Raw genomic sequence first — 21475 nt, forward strand, 5'->3', positions numbered from 1 at the left:
AAAAAGTAATCTCTGGCTGATGTTAAGGACTCTGTAGCAGCAGTGAGACGATCATCCAGCTATAGGAAGACATGTATCCCTTTGATTTGTATTTGGACTACATCTACCACCAAGATGTTGAACACCAGGGGCTGTGGGGAGACTGAAGAGCAAGGCTCTAAATTAGTAGTGACAGGAATCTAGGCAGAAGAACAAGAACCTTCTGGATTCCTTTGCAATCTTTATGTGGAGGTAGGAATACTGAAGATCTATTAAGCAGATGCAATCATTCTCCTTGAGATATGGGAGAATCACATGCACTGTGAGCATCCTACATGGAATCTTCTAGATGAAGAAATTTAGGTCTCTGTGATCTACAATTGTTCTTCTTTGGAAGCAAAAAGAATCTGGAATAATTTTATGATCTTCCCTCATTTGGTCTGGTGGGACTACCTGGACAGCTCTTTTTTTGAATAAGAGTGGTAATCTTCTTTTTGACCACACTGATCTGGCAGAGTAGAACATTTGGGAGAAGCTGAAGATGACAGGGTGGTAATCAGGAAAAGGGAATTATATGGCATCTATATATTATTTTTCTCACACACTTGTCTTGTGTGATGGCCAGCAACCACAACCAAATGGAGGAATAAGTACCTTCTCCCCTCCTACTATCTTCAGACAGGGATAGTGGGCAGGTCTTCAGGTACCACTGGTTCTGTTTTTAAGGGAAGGGACCCCAGAAACAATAATTCCATGGACCTCCACTACCTCAGGTTCAACGTCTGTTGAAGGGGTCGCCTCCACCATGGCTGCTCCCATTAGAGAAGGGATGAAAGAACTGATGCTGGGGCCTTAGGAACCAAAGGGACTTATGACCCTTCTCATTCCTATTAAAAGAACTTTTAAAGGTCTTAAATCTTACTCCTATGGCATATAGCATTTTGCCTTCTTGTTAGTACCACAGTTTGTTTTTCACAATGGTTCCAAAAAGACCCGAGTCATCAAATGGAGCAATGGTGAAGGACACAAAGTTATTTGCAAAGATGCCCAGACAAAGCCAGGTGTATCACACTGCATAGTGATGAAGGTATCTGCTGCCATAGCCTCGCCATCTGCACTATGGAGCAAGAGCATGGAGAGATTTACCATTCCCCAATGTTGCCTCTGTTTCTTAGCATCCTGCAAGGTTAGCTTAAGCAAAGCATCCACAGCCTCTTCTTTTTGGTCCCTTTGGAAGTGATTCATGTCTGTTAGACATTTCAATGCTTGCAGGGTGAAGATGACTGAGTGACTGAGATATAAGCTTGCTTACTCATCCTATCACCCTAGATTCCCTATTAGAAAGATGCACAGCAGACTCCTCCAAGAATTTCTTCTTGGCAGAAGTCACAGTAAAAGCATTATCCAACAGAGGCCTTTTTGACCAGTACTGCCAATCTTTAGGTTGGAGAAAAAGTTATCTGGTTTTCCATGTATCAGCTTGGATATATCAGACGGGGGGGGGGGGGGGGGTGTCTTTTAAGGACGATTTCTAAAAACAACTGAACACTATGAAAATCAATAATGATAGACCACTTAGCTGTAGCTGAGATTGAGCGACCATTTTCAATGGTGGCATATGAGTTCCAAGACTAGAAGGGGCATGGGGCATTAAGGGAAGAAAAATACTTAAAGACTTTTGAGGAGCAGTGCATTATCAGTTGGATCAGACAGATGAAACGGGATCCATTTGCATACATTTACATTTTTTTTAAAGCTAGCACTAAGAAAATAGTCATGATTAGCCTTCATCTAATAAATTGACTTTACGGGTCTATATGACGCTATCGAATGGACTAAATAGCGAATGCTATTTAGTCGATCCGATACTGTCGAAATGGCAAAATAGCAAAGTCACGGAACATCAAATTTTTTCCCACGGCAAAAATTTAGTGGGCCATCTTCGGGACTTTGCCATTTCCTCCACTATGGTGTGCTCTCGAAGTTGGTATATTTAAATAGGGGGGGGTGAAGCACCCCCACTTAAATTTGTGTTTAAGTTTATTTTTGTTTTCTTTTTTACGGTCCAGCAAATTTTTTTCCCTGGGAAAATATTTGCTGTTCCGTTTGTTCGATATTTTGTTGTTTCGATATTATCAGTACAATGATATAGCACTCACTATTTACATTGTACGATAATATGATATAGACGCGATTTTACAAATGTCCAGTCAATGTTTTCTCATCAGTGCTGTGCTTGCATTAAGAAACTAAACATTTCCTTTTTTTAATTTAATTTTCTTTTCTGTAAGCCTCATGCCACTGCATTTTTGAATTTAAATTCTCTCTCTTGATGAGCTACTGAAACAAACGGGCACACTGTTTAACTGATTACTGATTTTGCCTGCCTTAGCTTGAGTGCATATGGTCATGGATGCCCTCTAAGTTGAAAGTTTAACTTCCTCAATTTTTAAGCAATTTAGCTAAGAAAACCAGACCCTTTGCTAAATCTACCTGCACTAATTTAATTGCCACTGCGTTCATGTATACTGTTACTAGTACTGCAAAATTTTCAATTTGACCTATTCAGTTCATAGAAAACTCATCTCACCCTCAAATGGAATACCACATTTTACACAGAACTTTTGTATCCTTTTCTACCCTGTATACAATTTAACCTCCAATTTATTATAGTTGCCCAATAAATTTCTTTTCCACTTATTACTTGATTTTTGTAAAAGCACTTCAATCATATAGCCCAGACACAAGAATATTACAAAAAATAGGTTATGTACTTACCATAACGTCCCATCTGAGTTGTTGTTTTTCATTTGTCTTCAACCTGAGGGACTCAGATCCATACAATCCGACTCAGCAGCATACTCCAGCATCGGATCCTAAGTACAAGCTCCTCCCCTACCCATAATACTCTCCCCTCAGATCGAGTTTGTTGCAGAACATCAGCATCCCAAACTAGACAACACGCCTATCAATCTGGCACAACCCACAAAAGGCTTATCAAAAGAAAAGCTAGCCAGGTTAAAGGGGCTATGACTCTTCTGCCCAGTCTACTACACAGCCCACAGGAGGCAGGGGGAAGGAAGGAGTGACGGATGAAGACAAATGGAAATCAGCAACTCAGATGGATCGTTATGGTAAACACTAACTTATTTATCTGAAGTTGCTGTTTTCATTTGATCTTCAACCTAAGGGACAAGAGTCCCCAGCTACCAATAAACCCTGGGAGGCTCTCATGGAAGTATATTCCAGAACACTGCTGAGCCAAAGGATGCCTTGCTCCTGGAAAGAAGATCCAATTTATAATGGGAAATAAATGTGAGCGATGATGCCCAGGTTGCCGCAGAGTAGATATCATCGAGAGAAACCCTTGTCCAAAAGGCCACAGAAGTAGAAAAAGATCTGGTGGAATGTGCGCGGACATGCTCTGGTGGAGACAAGCCATTGGCTCAGTAGGCCAAAGAAATACATTTTAAAATCCAACGAGCAATTGTAATTTTAGAAACAGGCTTCCCCAAGTAAGGTTTAGAAAAGGAAACAAAAAGCTGCTCCGATTTAAGGAAGGGTTTTGTTCTATGCAAACAGAAACGCAGCTGCCTATGCACATCTAGCAAGTGCAATTTGTACTCCCTTTTATTTTGGAAATTTGGAAAGAAAACTGACAAATTAATGGCCTGGTTAATACATCTTTCTGCGGCCACCTTTGGTAGGAAAGATGGACTGGTCTGCAGGGACAGCCTGTCCTTATGAAAGAGCAGATAAGGAGAGATTGATTGATCAGACTTGAATTTCAAAAACTCTCTTGGTGGAAGTAATTGCCACTAAAAAGGCCAGATTCCACGACAAAAACTGCAAATCGACTGTAGCAGCTGGTTCAAATGGAAAAGAAACTAAGGCTTGCAGAACAACAGTAAGATCCCAGGGGGTGTGTGGGGTCCTTAACCAGACGCCTAAGAAGAAAGGTACCTTTACGAAAGCTTTACAAAGTTTGGAAGAAGCAAAGGAAGCCAAATTCTCACCTAAGTGGAAATTGGAAATCACTGCTAATTGGACCTTAACTGTAGAGAAACTAGTGCCATGATTAAAGCATGTCCACCAAAAACTCCAAAATGGCCAAGACTGGCATAGTGAAGGGATCCAGGTCATGCTAAGAGGCCCAAATTGAAAAACACTTCCATTTGCTTGAATAGACCTTCCTTTTAGAAGATTTGTGTGCCGCTACCAGGATCTTAACAGGAGAAGACAGCCCGGGCATCCTTGCTATCATGGGAATTGGAGCAGAAAAAGCTGTGAGCTTGTGGCTAAGTCCTGGTAAGGAACCCCTGAGGGGGTGTGTAATCAGATGCAGAATTGGATCTAGAGTCCAAGGAGGACACATTACATGAGATCAGAGTGGGGAACCACACTTGGTGAGGCCAGAAAGGGGCAATGAGGATCACTGAACTCCCCAGCTGAACGAACTAGGAATTAAAGAGAGCGGAGGATATGCATACAGTAGATACGAGGGCCAAGCATGAACTAGAGCATCGCTGGGGGACTCCCCTGGAGGGGGGGTTCAGAGCAAAATACTCACTCAACTTAGCATTGGAAGGAGAGGCGAAGAGATTGCAGCAAGGCTGACCCCCACTTGAGAGATCTTGCCCACTACTGAAGGATTCAGAGACCATTCGTAAGGCATCAGAATAGAATGGCTAAGCCTGTCCACCACAATGTTGGACTTGCCTTGAATGTGTGTTTCCACCAGAAAACAGCTGGTGGAGATCGCCCAATCCCACAATCTCATGACTTCACATCAAAGGGAATAAGATCTGGTTCTCTCTTGTCTGTTAATGTACCAGACTACTGACATATTGTCCGTCTGTATGGCAACAGTTCCCGGAGGAAGAAAGGCATGGACAGCTTGCAGTGCCAAAAGCACGACCCTCATCTCCAGGACACTGATATGCAAATTAGTCTCCAGAGAGGACCACGTGCCTTGGACCATCCTTCTCATGCAATGCCCTCCACCGTAGCAGGGAAGTCTGTGGTTACCATGATCGCAGGGGAGGGAAGAACAAATGGCCAACCCTGAAGGAGATCCGGGGATTAGAGCCACCAAAGAAGGGAACCCTGCAAACATGAGACAGTCGAATAGAATGTAACAAGAGATGGACTAGCAAGGACCACTGAACTGCTAAGGTCCACTGCAGAACCCTCATATGGAGTTGCGCGGTTGGGATGATAGTGACATTGGCTGCCATGGACCCCAATGCTCAAAGAACTAAACCCGGCAGGGGAAGGTGGGCTTGAAGAATGTAAAACACATGATGGCAGAGCAATAACAGTCTGTCTGGAGGAAGAAACACTTTGCCGTGAGTAGTGTCTAGCTGAGCACCTATGAAATCCAGTACCTTCATTGGTGCCAGTTCAGACTTGTTGGGGTTTACGGTAATACACAGGTACTAAGCATTCTGAAGGAGATAATCCCTGGCCTGAATCAGCTGATGCCTGGAGGGAGCAGAGAGGAGCCAATCATCCAGGTAGGCAAAGACCTAAAAACCCTGCAGCCGGAGGTGAGTCACTGCTACTAACATCACTTTGGTAAACACCCTGGAGGTTGTGGTGAGTCCAAAGGGGAGAGCTCTGAACTTGCAATGATTGACTCCTAGCCGGAAGCTCCAGGAGTGCCTGTCCATCTTGATGTGATGGTATGCATCCTGAAGGTCAATCGAGCATATCCAATAGTTCTCCTGAAGGAAGGGCAGGACAGACTGAAGTGCGCGGGTGGAATGTCCAGGAGGTGTTTGGGTGGTGGAAGTGGCTCGAGAAAGGGGAATGAATAGCCTCAAGATATAATTTGCAACACCCAATGATCTTTTGCGATGGACTCCCACTCCGTTAGGTGTAGCGAGAGATGGTCCCTCGACTGCCTCCAGAGACGAGCAACCCTTGTGAGGAGAGCAGAGACGTTAGAGCTGTGCTTTTATTAAATATTGGTGGAATTACTGGCTGGTTGTTTTTCGTTTGCTGGGTCGGTCTGTTTGAGAAAGGCTCGAGACCCGTAATTTCTCAGACCCTCTCGACTTCGTTGATTTTTTTGCCACCACGGCGAGCAGAGCTCCTTAGCAGAGCCACATTTACATTGTTTTGCCTGTTTTTTTCTGTGGGTTTCATCTTTGATTTCTAGCTATCACACTAGTGGTTCCTCTCAGCAGGTGACCTGACCAGCCGGAACTAAGACCTGCATACGAAGCATTTCTAAAGACTTTACTCAGCCTTCAACCACAAGCGCTCGGGTATGCACAGCCTTTCTCAAGGCTTTACCGGTAGCCCAGCTTCTTCATCGACATCCCACCGTACTTTTATTAAGGCAGCCTACCTGGTCATCCATTTATTCTTGGCTTCCCTAGGGTATTTTATTCGTGGACATTTTTCCTCCTCTGCATAGGAGCTTGAATACCCAGGTCCCACAGACAATCATTTTCCTGAATTACAAAAAATGGAGGAGATATTCAGTAAACATACCAATGAATTAACTTCAGCACAAAATGCAGAGGGAGATAAAGGAACAAGATCTGAAAAAGATTTCAATAAGAAGTTAATCTAGACAAAGGGAAAGTGTTGAATGGAAAAATTAGTAATGATGGATTAAAATGGCCATATGGAAATCAAGCTTAGATAGGATCCCCATAGAAGTCTGAACATTACCAAGTAAAAAACTAATGAAGATATGGTAAGCCCTATTTAACAATATCCTGGAGGGTGATAAGGTGCCTTAAAACCTAAAGAAAAGCAGTAGTGAAACTGATTTTTAAAGGAACAGGTGAATTAAGAGGAAAGGGAGAGATAATTTCAGTACCAGGTAGGAAGGAAAGATGCATCTAAACACTCGGGACACTACTTATAAAGCCATGGCAAATCAGATGAACAAGAAAGCATTAAGAGAATGTAAAACAGAAATCATGCCAATAGGATATGAGGGACCTGGAGAGAGAAATGAAGACAAAGAACGGCTGCAAAAAGGTGCAACAAGCTAACAAAAGAAACAGCCAAGAGAGGGAAGAGGATATTAGACAGGAAGGAATCTCGAGGGATGTTTGTGTTACAAGCTGTGGAACATGTAAGCCTTTCTGGGATTGTTAACAGCGCTATGACAAAAAGCAAAAGAAAAAAAACACAACGGTAAGTACAAAATTAAATACAGCAGTTATTTACTGAACCTAGAATACAAAGAAAAATGAAAAAAAATAACTGAATGAGTGCATTCAACCCTCCATAATAACTTTAATGGCCAATCTGAAAAGATGAGACAGGACTCGGAAAGCAGGCTTGGGAAATAAACTGCACAGAAGAACTGGAGAGAGAGATCTACATCACCAAGGTATGCCACACAGGCAAGGAAACTTAGAATATCTGCATGAACATGCCACCTTAGATACTTAAGGAAATTCCTACAGGTTAATGACAACTTCTGGAGTTGTAAAGGGAGAGAAAGAAGATGGGACCAGGCATTTTGAGAAAGTGCAGAACTGAATGAATTTAAAAAGGCATTTCAAAACATGGTAGACAATCACTAGGTAAAAATACAGAAGAAATTAATGTTGCTTAGATGGGACTATGGCTCAGGTGAACCAAGACAATGTAAGGTCTTAGCAGTTATGGTAATGTTCACTGCAAAGAAAACCATCGTGAGGAGTCCGAAAAATAAGCCAGATAAAGGAAAGCATTCTGGAAATTATGAAAAACATGAAAACTCAAGAAATGTGATTTATCACAAGAAAGGAGAGGAAGTTGGTAGTTAATAAGTGCACCCATGGTACCATGCCATAAAAATTTACCAGAACAATAATGCAAAAAGATGTGCAAAAGGTCTGCACAGACATACTTCTAAAGGCTAATAACTATGAAGAAATGCACTGTGTGAAAAGACAAAAACAATTTGACAACAAAAATTAATAAACTGTTAATGCTTAATAGTGAACATACTGAGAAACTAACTCATGAATACAATTTTTCTGTTAAGCAATATGAGGTCATTTTGGTAAAAGTTCTTAATAAAAAAGTATGTTTGGGGAAAAAAAAGACAAGCTGGTTCAGAAGTAAATCCAGAAAAAAAAAAAAAAAAACAAGCAAATATGATATGCACACAAGCTTCCAAGTGCGATTATGTCCCTCTCACAGCAAGAGCCTGCATATATGCTTTTCAACCATGAAAAAAATAATCCCTTCACAAGAATACTGGTATAGGACAGGAATACAAATAGGTTCAGTATTGGAGACAAACTGATCCTGTGAAGCAAGGGTAAGGGAAAAAAACTTTCAACTTTCCTAGATAGTTGGTAAGGATGACAGCAACGGTGTTGGGGATAGTTCCACAGACAACAACATCAATGTCATTCACACTGTCTGTGACAGTGACAACAGATTCACCACCAACAAACAAGGACATTGTTCTAGAAGGGTGAACTATGACCCCTCCCACTTGTCATCCAAAAACTCACAAGTGAGTGTAGCTGTCGCTGGATGCTGAAATTAACTACTCATACTTACAAGTGAGAAGGATGGTCCTTTTAAATATGTGATAACACACCTTTAAATTTAACAACAGGCGCTTAAACATCTTCTACAATGAAACTGTTAATGGAGACACGTTCCATGATCTGATAGTTGACGTTCTGCCAATAAAAACATCCAACAGGCCCTTGTTCTATAAAATGGTGAGGAGTGCTACTGGTGATGACTTTTTATAAATGTCAAAAAAAGTGACCTCTCTCCCACAAACAATGAGAAACATTTTTGGATGTTAATGTAACTTTTCAACAAGCAGCGACATGGTGTAAGTTACACTGTCAGCAAAATGACAAAACTATAAAAGGATGTGTAGGTGTAAACCAATATAAGCAAGCCAAATGCTCATCCTGTGGGATTTTTTTTCTTTTAACTTGATGCACAAGTATGGATATACCAGAAGAAGGACAATCTATATATAAATAGAAATTTAAAAAAAAAAAAAGAGTGGAATTAAATAAGAGCAAGATGAGTGTTAATCCTATGTTTTTTTTTTAATTATAAAGTACAAGGAAGAAATAAAAGAACAGAAGGCCAAAATGAGTAAGACAAACATCAAGCAGTAACGCTACAGAAAGCATGGAAACAAAAACCGTGCAAGTGCAATGCAATCTGAGTGACAGAAAACAAATGAAGAGGTTAGGCTAGTTCCTTTTCTTCACCACCTCCTTCCATTAACTCTGAAGAAACAAGAGAGACTTTTTCTGCTAGGAAAAAGATTTCAAACTCACAGAGAGCAGAGTCTGGTGATAGGAAGAGTACACACTAACACTTCTAATTCAAAACATAAAAGATCTTTTAATTTCAGCTGAATCTCCATTAAGACATACCATATATTTATCTACAGCCATTTCCCCTTTACTCTATTGAGGATTTTCTCAAACATTTTTCTAGCAAGCAAGACCAACCTTTATGAAGTAAACAACAGGACTTCTTTCTGGTTCTGCACTAATCTAGGATGCGGTGTCTTTAGAAATGTTGCATTTGTATAAAAAACGGAGAATGCAGCAAAATATAAAATTATAACTTTCCTGATGGTTAAAGTTCCGAAAAACAACCATGAAAGGGAGAGGTTCACTGATCCCTTGTATTCCTTCCAATTCAGATAATGGTATCCTGCACTGATGTGAATTATGAACCAAGTGGCCATCGACTACCATTTTATTATTCCTAATACTTCATCATTTCATACCACTCCAGCTTCAGTATTCTAATACTCAACTCTTGCAGTGTTCTTCCACCTGATCCAAAACTTGTGTGCTTCCAATTTTTAGAGCACAACTTAATTTTGTAATAATTATATGTGAAATACATATTTCTCATTAATTAGATTTATATGGCTTGTCTCATTTCTATATGGTGTACCTCAGACCTGATCTGCTTTCTCTTTTACTACTATTTCTTAGTACATTACCTGGAAAAAAACAGTGGTCCAGAACAGAACTGCAAACACAAATTTTAAAATGCTCATTTACAAAAATATAAACAATTGTTCTACATATAACAAAGGTTTGTCTCTCCTTCTAAGGACTGGGAACAGAAATGCATTAGAATTATAAAAGCTATAGGAAAAGTTAGATCAGGAATTTAAAAAAGTAGGAAACATACAACCCCAGCAATAAAACTGCTCAGCTTAAAAAAATAATACAAATGAAGAATTTAAATGCTATGAAGAACTAAGTAGTAAATGCCAAAAAGATTGCCTCTGAAAAGAAAAATGGACTTATAGAAAAAATTTCAAAGTGCAGTTTATTTAATGTAGTGTTAAATGGAAGATATTTTATTATATAATTAGTACAATAATTTTACTGCAGAGTTCAAATAGACTGAAGTGAAGATGACTGCAAATAAATGCACTTTTTTCTGCTTTGCAAGAAATTGCTTAAAAAAGTTCTCTGAACTTACTGATTTTTTGTTTTCCTTTTTTTCTTTTACGGTAGCTTTATTCAGTAGGGAGTGGCAAGTTGCCTACAGAACAGAGATGAGCACAAAACAAGTCACAGCACCAACTACACACAGCAAAAAAGCACAATGTTGACCAATGAGAACTACACAGTCAAATGCAACACAAATATAATCATGCAAAATTAAACAGGGATTAAAAAATGGGGTGTGCAGACAAGCTTAGGGTAAAATGGGGGGAGGTGAGTGCATTGTAAACACAATAAAGTAATGAACCAAACAAAAAGAAAGTTTATCTGCAAAAAATATACATGATAAACCAAAGTACAGCTGGATACAAAAATATATACTTTACTGCCACAAAGGGGTTCTGGCAACACTTAATGGCTACTGTGGTTATAAAGCAGGCATCAATATCTCCTGCTACAAAACTCAGAAAAAAAAACTGAAGCTATACCGTTGATGGATTGTACTTAAGAATGGAAAAATGCTAAATGAAACAACCGAGGGAAGCACAACTCACTGATAGTCAAGATGAGGAAAACCAGTAAAACCACCTGTGCACTGCAACAGCTTCATTTGTGCATAACGACTAAATGACAAGTCCTTATCAAAGACATTTATCACAGTGACTTGCTGTCCTTTATAAAAAAAAAGAAGCCAAAAATAAGCTCCAGAAGTTGAAAGTGTAATCAGGAATACCCATCATACACACATTACACAAAACTAGTTTTAAAGTAATCATGAGACAGGTGGCACTCTTTCGTTAAAAACAAATTATTTAGTCTTACAATGCTGATGTATACTGTGCACATCCATGTTTATTGTGCATACTACTAAAAACAGCCAAAATGGAATTAATCAGTACTAAGAATACAAGTTATGCATTTTTGCTCAAAAATACATTTCCATATCTAAATATGGTCAAAGAGATAACATTCTGAATAGGGCTAAGCTGAACATTTCTCAATGCAGGAATTTTTCCAGGTTATTTTTATTATGATAGAGCCACATTTTCACAAAATGCCAGTGACAGAAATAATATGGACACAAACGTGAACATGGAAATAAGGTAACCACATTATTGTTGACATCTACAACATTTTATAAAAAATATTATTACTCTACTACAGCAAAACCGATTTTCTAAATTTCTGCCCTCACATAACTTTACTAAAACAAAACTAACAGCAGTGATGCATAGTTTAGTCATGTCTGTGGACCTGGAGATGGCACAAATCAATGCAGTTTATTCAAACTGGCTTAGCAATGTGGATGACACAAACATATTAAGCATAAAAATAAAAGTCTATGTTGTAAGCACCAGAGATTATCGTACAGACCTTACTATTTTACATTAACATTACTATTTTACAGGTCAAGGGCAGAAAGCCATTCAATTCATCTATGCGTAATTCATGAATGCGCACTTCTATCATTTTCTTCTTGAGTTACTCCTGACCAAGGGCCATACTGAACTTGACTCCTAAACCAATTAACCACGTCTATATTTCTATGAGAAAAAATAAGCTTCCAGGGCCATAACAAGTCTTTCCTGATCTTGCAACTGCAAACTGATGCTTGCACTAATTTGGACTGCTGGATGACTTTCTAAAATATTTCAGTAACTTCTATGAAATCAGAAATGCCTGCGATTTTTGTTGAATTGACTAGTCAGCTGTGACACTCCTGTGGCAGCACTTGATTTTTATCTACCTGATCAACAAACATCCCAGACATACGGCTTTTAGGCAAGTCTTGAGATGCCCACGAAACTGAACTCTGCTTTCCCAAAAACGTGATTAACCACAGTTACTTCATGATTTAACAAGGGGGGGGGCAATTACTTTTTCACACAGAGCCATGTAGGTTTGGATAGATTTTTCCTTAATAAATAAAATCACCACTTAAAAACTGCATTTTATCTTTACTTGGGTTATCTTTGTCTAACATTTACATTTGTTTGAGGATCTGAAACATTTAAGTGTGACAAACATGCAAAAAATAAATCAGGAAGGGGGCAAAAACTTTTTCATTGCACTGTATGAGAGTTTAAAAAAAAGTAGTTGTTTCATTTAAATAATTCACAAAATCCTTAGCAGTATAACCTGGACCTTCCCATACAATAAATATATCATCCAAGTATCTCAAAATAAAGTTTACAAGACTTAAAATATACTGAACTGAACACATGAGCCTTCTCCCATCCAAGTAGTACTAAATTTGAGTATACTGGAGTAAATGTTGCCCCCATTGCTACTTCCCTCTACTCTGAACTAGATTAAGCTATTGTCTAATACCATAGACATCAATTCTACTATTAGCTGTATATCATAAGAGTTAAGAAAACAACACTTAAACTCTCATGAAATGGTTCCAAACCTTCATCTCTAAGGATTGAAGTGAACAAGTCTACTACATCAACTGTCAAGAAACCAACACTCTCGGACCATAATGAGGGGGTTAACCCACTCAAAAAAAAAATCACATGAACCTTTGAGAAGATGGGTTTTGTTGTTAAAAAATAGTTTCAGTTTTTTATTCATAAAAACTGCTGAAGAATATGTTTTTGACCCCTATATGACACAATGGGTCTACACTTTAAATCATGTGAATTTTAGGAATTCAGAAGAATGTTGGAAAGATTGTTTATTTTTTCACTGTAAAAATGTGCAAATCTCTATTCTTCAGCAAAGTTGATTTTGCTACAGGCAATACTGATTTCATTCAGAGAGGATGGAATGTATGTGCCTGTATCATATAAACGTCCTCAACATAGCTGCTGAGTAATCCACAGCATTAAATATAACTGCGCTACCCCCTTTATCAGATCTCATAATCCATAATTACCTGTTTCTTAGGGAATAAAACATTTTTTTCTGAAGAGCTTAAATTACTTTTTTAGGATATTTATTACTACATGCTTTCTCAAAGGCCTGTATAACTGGACGCATCACAGGACTGAACGTGCTTTTCTTTTTGAATAAAGCTTTGGTTTGTTGAAATACCTTGTCTTTTATGATGTTATTAAAATAAACTGCTACATTCAATTTTCTTGAGAATAAATTTAGTTCTACCACTAAAACCGCCACTTTAAAAGATGTAGTAGGTATACATTTATAACCATTAGAAAACAAATCAAAATGATCTAAAATGACTGAAATATGACTATAATTATAAATGTTATATCCCTGATATGTTATCATAATCCTTACTGAACCAGAAGCAATTAACACTTCCCTCTCCTTTTTCCCCTTCTCCGTTCCGATGAGGTTCCTGGAACAAAAGCACTCAGTCTTTTTGTGCATTCCTAATAAACATCAGGACCTAATCAATACAGAAGACATCATGGATGTCCAGATTAAGGCACAGTTAACTAAAAATTAACATGTCACTTTAGAGTTTAGACAGGGAGGGAGGAATGGCAAGAAAAAATATACAGATAATGATGTGCAGACGTCTTGCATGACCTCTGTCTAAGAAATTAGATAAACATTGTTCTACCAAAGCAGTAAGTGTTAAAACATTAAAAATCTATAAACACTATTTTAAGTAAAAAAAATCTGTTTCTGGTGATCAATTAAGTTACCTGGATGCCTACTTAATAAAAAAAAGAAGGTACACTTTTAAAGATTTTATTCATAAAAAAGAGAAACATGCTGCAATGGAGGTATCAGAAATAAACAGAATGGCTACACATACATTGAAGGAGAAGTGTACGTCATGGCAGACATGATCAACATATTCGGGGAGTTAGGGGAGAAATAGCTCCAGAGGGTACTCATAGCAGCAAGGATAGAAAAGTGCATCCCAGATAACTGGAGAAAAAGCATTTTAGTGCAGGCGGAGAAAAAGCATTTTAGTGCAGGCATACAAAAACAAGAGAGGCATTCACAACTGTGAATATTAAAAAGGTATCAAACTCCTGTCACATTGCTTGAAAGTTCTGGATAGGGTGATTGAGAAGAAACTAGAGCTTAGGAAAAAGTCCTAGACTTGAACAAAGTATATACAATGGTCTCAAGAAAGCTGATTTGGCCAGTCCTGCTGTGGTTAAAATTCTCGGTACAAATGGTGTTTAGTCTCATAGGTGGAGTCCTAGCAGGAATACGTATGCATTAGGGTTCAGCTCTGAGCCAATTGCTGTTCATACTAGTGATGGACTACATTAGCAAAAAGGCTAGTGGGGATAGATGAACAAAGTTACTGCATACAGACAATGTATCAATACAGGAAAACTCTGGGGGAAAAATTCAGCAAAGGGAATGGAATGCAAAACTGTAAGCACATGGGATGAAACTGAATACAGATAAGGCAGTTGTAATGGCAGTCAATGGGACAAATCAGGGGAAGTTGAGAACTGACACAGAAGGGAAATAGTGGAACAAATTAAAAGCTTCAAGTATTTGGGGGGGGGGAGGCTGAAGATAAAGGAAAATGCTAGAATCAGAGGGGCTGCAGAGAAAGTACAGCTGTGTACACTTACTATAAATGTAGATGTTCGTGTGTATTCACTGTTGCAGTCATCACATTTGGATTATCCTGCCAGGAGTAGCTCTTAGTTTGCCCGAATACCAGAGGCTTAGTATTTCTGCGTCGGCTGCTGTAGCTCTAGGACTGACGTCTGACATCAGGTTGTCAGTGCTATAAAAACAGGCAGCCGACGCCATTACATCAGATTTTCTTGCCCTGTTAGGAGCTCCCAAATAAGGAGCTAGGTTATGGTGGAGGAACACCACCAGTAGAAAGTAAATACCAAAAATTCCCTGTAAGAAGAGAGAGAGAGAGAGAGACAAGGGGGATGGAGGGAGGGAAACCAGGACTGCAACAGTGAATACACTTGAACATCTACATTTATGGTAAGTGTACACAACTGTATTATGTTCTTTGTGTTTCACTGCTGCAGTCATCACATTTGGGTTGATTCCCAAAGCTGAAGAAAAGGGTGGAGGCAGTCAAGAAGACTGGTGACTGGCTAGGATGCCCTGCAAGAGTGCAGTGGCAAAGCCTGCCCTGGATTTGGAGAATATAGGCGGGTGGTAATGCTTGGTGAAGGTATGAACAGATGTCCATGTTGCAGCCTCCAGGATGTCCCTGATGGGGACCCCTCTGAGAAAAGCTGCAAAGGTGGAGGCTGTCATGGTGGAATGTGTCCTGACCCCCTTTGGGGTAGGTTTCCCGTGCTGTTTGTAGCAGAAATGGATGCAGTGTGCTATCCATTTGGAGATTGCTTGTTTGGATATGGCCTTGCCCTCTGCCTCTTCTGCAAAGCTGACTAGCAATTGATCAGTTTTTGTAAAATATTTAGTCTTGTCCAGATAGAATCTGAGCTATCTGTGCACATCTAGAGAGTGCAGAATCCTTTCCCCCTTGTTTTGTTGGGTAGGGAAAAAGGTGGGCAAATGAATGGATTGGTTGAGAGCCACACTGGACACCACTTTAGGTATGAAGGATGGGTTAAGTCCTGAGGGAGATCCTGTCAGCATGGAAATGATGATGGCCTCTACAGCCATGCGTGCTTGTAGCTCTGACACTCTTCTAGCTGAAGTGATGGCCAGAAGCAAGGCTGTCGTCCAAGAGAAGAATTTTAACTGCTGAAGCTGCAGGTTCAAAGGGGGGTAGGGTGAGCTTTTCCAACACAAAGTTAAGGTCCCAAACTGGGGTAGGTGCTGCTCTGGGTGGGCTTAAGCTGTTATCCCCTCTTAGGAACTGTTTGATGAGAGGGTGTGAGAAGAGAGGTGGCTCTGTGTTGTAATGAGCAGAGATGGCAGAGGCATGAATTTTAATAGAAGAGAAGGATAGACCCCTGTCTATCTGCTAGATAATCCAGGATGAGAGGTAGGGAGAGCTGTGCCGTTCCAGCTCCCTTAGTCTGCATTCAGGTGCAAAACCTTTTCCACTTGTCAGCATAGGATTTTCTAGTGCTGGGGTGTCTGGCCTCACATATAACATCTAGGACTTGTTTGCTTAGGCTGGCAGCTTGAGGAGAGGTCAGGGAATAAGCCAGGCTGCCAGGTTAAAGGTCTGCAATTGGGGATGCATGAATTCTCCATTCCTCTGGGTCAGTTGTGTAGGGATCCGAGGTAGGTGCCATGGTGGCAGGGGTGACAGGCTGCAAAGCAGTGAGTACCAATGCTGGTGTGGCCAGTCTGGAGCAATCATAATTGCCCTCGGTTTTTCCTCCCTTATTTTGAACTGTACCCTTGAAATGAGTGACAGAGGGGGAAATGCATTGACCGGGAGGTTTACCCACTGGAAGGATTGAGCATACACTTTTCAGGCCTTGCTGTGAGGTTCCCTGTTGCAGAATTTACTGAGCTGCTGATTAGAGTGGGAGGCAGAGTTCCACCTTCAAGATGCCCCATTTCTGGGTTACAAGGGTGACAGTTCTGTGGTCTAGCTGCCACTCGTGTGGGTCTAGCAGGTTTCTGCTTAAGTTGTCTGCCAGAGAGTTTAGGGAGCTTGGCAGGTGTAGTTGCATGGCTGAGGCTGTGTGCCAAAGGGTCATGGCGAGCCTGCAGAGACGATAAGAGTGAGTCCCTCCCTGCTTGTTGATATACTACATCACTGTGGTGTTGTCTGCTTTGATCAGTAGAGACCCCGGGGAGAGTAGAGGTCTGAAAGCTGTCAGGGCATGCTGAACAGCTAACATCTCTTTTTGGTTGATGTGCAGATGTATTTGATTTTGACTCCAATGGCCCTGAATGCACTTGCCGTCCAGGTGTGCACCCCAGGCATAGTCTGATGTTTCTGTGGTGAGGGTCTGGGCAGCGTGGGGCTGTGAGAAGGGAAGTCCCTTGTTGTGGTTGCATGCTGTTGCCCACCAAAGAAAATCTTTCCTTAGACAAGGTATCATTGGTATGACAGTTTCTAGGTCTTGAGAGTGCTGACAACAAAAGCTTTTAGGTACCACTGTAGTTTCCTCATAAGCAGTCTGGCATATGGAATGAGTAGAATGCAGGAGGCCATGAACCCTAGAGCTTGCAGGATTTTCCTTGCGAATAACTGGGTTCTGGTGGCTAGTTAAGAGAAGTAGCCTGTCAGGTAGGCTTCTTTTTCTGGGAGGGTGGCCTAATGGTTAAGGTGTTTGCCCTACACACACTACGTGCAGGGTTTGAGTCTCACAAGGGATAAGTGGCTAGGCTTAAAATGGCTCGCAAGGGCAGTTAGCCTAGTACTAATCTATGAGTCTATGAGCCATCTGAGATGCTGTTGTCCAGGCTTGCTCCCAGGAATACAATTTTTTGTGTAGGGACTAGTTTTGATTTCTTTTCATTGATAGTATACCCCAGGGAGGTCAGCAGGTCCTTTATAAAGGTCAGGTGTTGTAACAGCTTTCCTGACTGTCTGCCTGAATCAGGCAATTGTCTAAGTAGGGGTAAATTTGAATATTTCTTTGTCTGCACAAAGTAATGGCTGGAGCCAGGAATTTTGTGAAAACTCTGGGAGCAGTGGATAAGCCAAAGGGAAGCGCAGAGAACTGAAAGTGCAATAGAAAGGTAGATATTTCCAGCAAGATTCCCTGACTGAGATGTGTAGGTAGGTCTCTTTTAGGTCCAGGGTGGTTAACCAAGCGTCCTTGGAAAGCATAGGAAGAAGTTGCTAGAGGGTGAGCATTTTTAACTTTTCTATCACCAGAAAGGTGTTTAGAATGGATAGATCGAGGATTGGGCGACAGGTGCCTTCTTTTCTGGTTACCAGGAAGAGTCTGGAATAGAAACCGTGGCCTATCTGTTCTGCAGGAACATGCTGTATTGCCCTCAAGGAGAGCAGGGAAAGGACTTGCTTTTTGGCCTCTGCCCACTGGTTTGGAGGAAGATCTGGGAACCCTTTTGGGGTTGGCAGTGTGTGGAAATAAAATTTGTATCCCTGGGACACTATGTTGAGGACTCATCGGTCGTTGGTAATAGAGCCCCAGTTGCTTGCATGGAAGGACAGTTTTCCTCCTAGGGGCACAACCAGGTGAGCAGAGGTAAGGGGTGGAGGTATAAAGTCATTGTGAGTTCTTACCACAACGGGGTGGCTTTGTACTCATCGTTTTTCAAGAGGAGGAACTCCATTGCTTAGATCTCTGCATTCCCTGAGGCTGCTGTCTGGGGGGTCTGCTTCCCCTGGGTCTGGGCTGAGCTGGCCTGGAGGGGGCAAGAAAGGACCAGTGCTTGGAGGGGCAATGCCTACTTAACCTCGAAGGCTGGACTTGTAAAAAGTCTTTAACTGTCTGCATTGATTTAGCTTTTTCTTCTATCTTTTTTAAGACATCTTCTGCCTTGGTGCCAAACAAATTGTCTTTGTTCAATGGTGCGTCCAATACTTTGGATTTGCCATGGTCTGTTCCTTAAGCCAAGCATGCCTTCTAAGGACAGAACCAGTGACTGCTGCCCTGCAAGATGCTTCTAGGGCATCAAAACAACATTGCAAAGTGTACTTGACTTGCAGAATGCATAAGCTCTTGTAACTCTATTTTCTGCACAAGCAAGAAAGGAAGATATTTTTTGTTTGAGGAGTTCCATGGTATGCTGCTGCTATTTCAGCATGTGGAACTGACAATGTAATGCTCTAATAGCAAGAGTAGTAGAGGTGTATACTTTTTTACCCCATCTGTCTAAAGCTCGGGAATCCCTGTCTGAGGGGATAGGATTCTTAGCTGAGGTTGCTTTACAACTTCTTCAGGTCCTTGAGAGATGATCTCTGGGTCAGCAGTAGGACTTTTGAAAAGGAATTTGAGAGAGTCAGGGATTCTGTAGTACCAGTCAGGTTTCCTGGAAGCAGGAAGAAGGGTGTCAGGAGTCAAACTGGATTCCATAAAAACATCATCCACAACATCCAGGACAGGAGGAATGGCCAAAGATCTGTGCTGTGGTAAATCTAAGAATTCCCAGAGTCTCTTTTTTGACTGACGATATTCTTGACATTCCCATGGAAATGCTCCCTTAAAGTATGACGGGTTTCCCCAAATCAAAAATCCTCGGGTGGAGAGGCAGAAGGAACAGATTCCTCTGCATCAGAATCCTCATAAGCAGAGAGGGGTTGCATGTCTTCATATTCAGAAGCATCAGAGTCATCGGACTCCTGTTCAGATAAAACTACTGGGGACAAGTCTCTTTTTCTTTAGGAAGGAGTAGCTTGGCTTCACCTAATAAGAATAATAAGGTCTTTCGCCATTTTAAGCATTTGTGATCGAGGCAAGGAAGCAGGTGCCTGAGCTTGGGTCATTTTTTTGGGCATAGTTCGTACCCTGGGCCTTAGAAACTCAGTAGTTTTAGAAAGAACTGAAGACGCGAAAGAAGTTGTTGGTCTGTGTCGAGTATCAGTAGTGCGAAGTACTTCCTCGGAAGCTGGTGCCTGCTCAGTGGCTCCGGACCCATCCAATGTAGAGTCATCCACAGGATCCGTAGTCGATGAAGAGTCTTGCAGCATACTGGACTCCAAAAGGGTCTCGGTAGCGGCCTGCAAATCGACAGAAGCAGGCATCAGGGGCTGCAAAACGCCTCACTGAGGACTGGGGAACTGATGACTACCTTAGTGGAAGAGTCGTCGGTAGTTTTGGACCTGTGTGGTCTGTCTCTTTCTTTATCCTTACATTTTTTTCAGAAGATCGGTAGTCGGATGGCTTACTGAAGCCATATCGGAATTCGAGGACTGAGAGCAAAAATATCTAGCTACAATAAGGGCCCAACGATGTATAGTTCTGGCGTTGCACAAAAGTGACAGCGAGGGACATCATGGTCTGGGCCTAAACAGGTGACGCAGTAAGAATGGAAGTCTCAGTGAGGTATTTCCTTTCCACAGGCGAGACAATTGTTAACTTTTTCTGACATCGGTTAGAGCAAGAAAAAAGGATCCTCAATGGGGTACTTATCTTTAGAAGACTTCAACTTCAGTTAGGAAATGAAAACTCAGGTAGCAGCCGACCAGCACTCGTGCAAACTGCTTCTGTTTCGGGCTCCTCTGCAAGAAAGACTGATGTACTGGCATCGGCAGCCTGTTTTTATACCACTGATAACCTGACGTCAGTCCTGGAACGACAGCAACCGACGCAGAAATGCTAAACCTCTGGTATTCGAGCTGACGGAGGGCTACCCTGGCAGGATAACCCAAATGCGATGACTGCAACAGTGAACCACAAAGAACATCTGGTACTGAGTGCCAGAACAGTGTGTGACTGAAGAATGCTAAAGAAACCAAAAAGTAAGGTTTACAAGACAGTGATGCCATCAGCACTACTGTATGAGGCAGAAATCTGGCCAGTGAAGGCAGAGCTGATGAGGAAGCTAGAGGTGAAGGAGATGAAGTGCCTGTGACTGGTGGTAGGATGCACACTGTAGGACAACTAGAAATGAAGACTTCAGAGCAGTAGCTGAAGTAGTTCTAACTGCAGGGATAGTCAAAGAGAACAGATTACAGTAGTTTGAACACTTGTGTAGAAAAGCAGGAGACAACCTGGTCAAGAAAACTTGGGAAAGACAAGAATAAGGCAAGAGAAAATGAGGGCATCCAGCAAAGAGTTGGACATATTTGTGCAAGAGAAGACCTGCATAAGTCAGGCATGACAGTTAAGAAGGTAGGATAGTGGCATTTAACAGATACAGAGATGGCAATAGTTGACAATATCCTGCCCCCTCTAGAAAATGTGAAATCTGAAATTCGACTTAGAAAATCTCAGGAGTCGGCCGACCGGCACTTGTGAACTGCTTCTGCTTCAGGCACCGCGCGGCAAGAAAGACTGAAGAAAATGGCATCGGATGCATCTTATATACCCCTGGCGCACTGACGTCAGGGAAGAAGCAACAACAACCGACGCCGGACCAAGACTTTGGAACTCTGGCCGACTGCGGGACCGCCTGACGGCAGGATAACCTTAATATAATGACTGCAGCAGTGTAACACGATGAACATCAGATCATCAGCAGTCAGTACATCAATTAAGATGAAGGCAAATTTAATATTAATACAGTTGTTGTTGTCTTTTGGCTTTTCCCGGTTAGGGGTCGCAACAGCAGAACTCCTGTCCACTAATGATTGGCAGTAGATTTTCACGAACGCCGAGGTG

General features: G+C 41.3%; 1 protein-coding gene across 1 annotated transcript in view; it reads right to left on the bottom strand.

Moving 5' to 3' along the window:
- Positions 1 to 21475, bottom strand: part of NF1 (neurofibromin 1) — a 5218972-nt gene that overhangs the window by 2218035 nt on the left and 2979462 nt on the right. Inside the window, exon 30 of the mRNA XM_044054637.1 lies at positions 10429 to 10491. Coding sequence (XP_043910572.1) covers positions 10429 to 10491 — 63 coding nt within the window. The remainder of the gene's footprint in view (positions 1 to 10428; positions 10492 to 21475) is intronic.

This window comes from Protopterus annectens, chromosome 13.part0 (assembly GCF_019279795.1).
Source record: "Protopterus annectens isolate FY-2018-M chromosome 13.part0, PAN1.0, whole genome shotgun sequence".
Taxonomy (NCBI): domain Eukaryota; kingdom Metazoa; phylum Chordata; order Ceratodontiformes; family Protopteridae; genus Protopterus; species Protopterus annectens.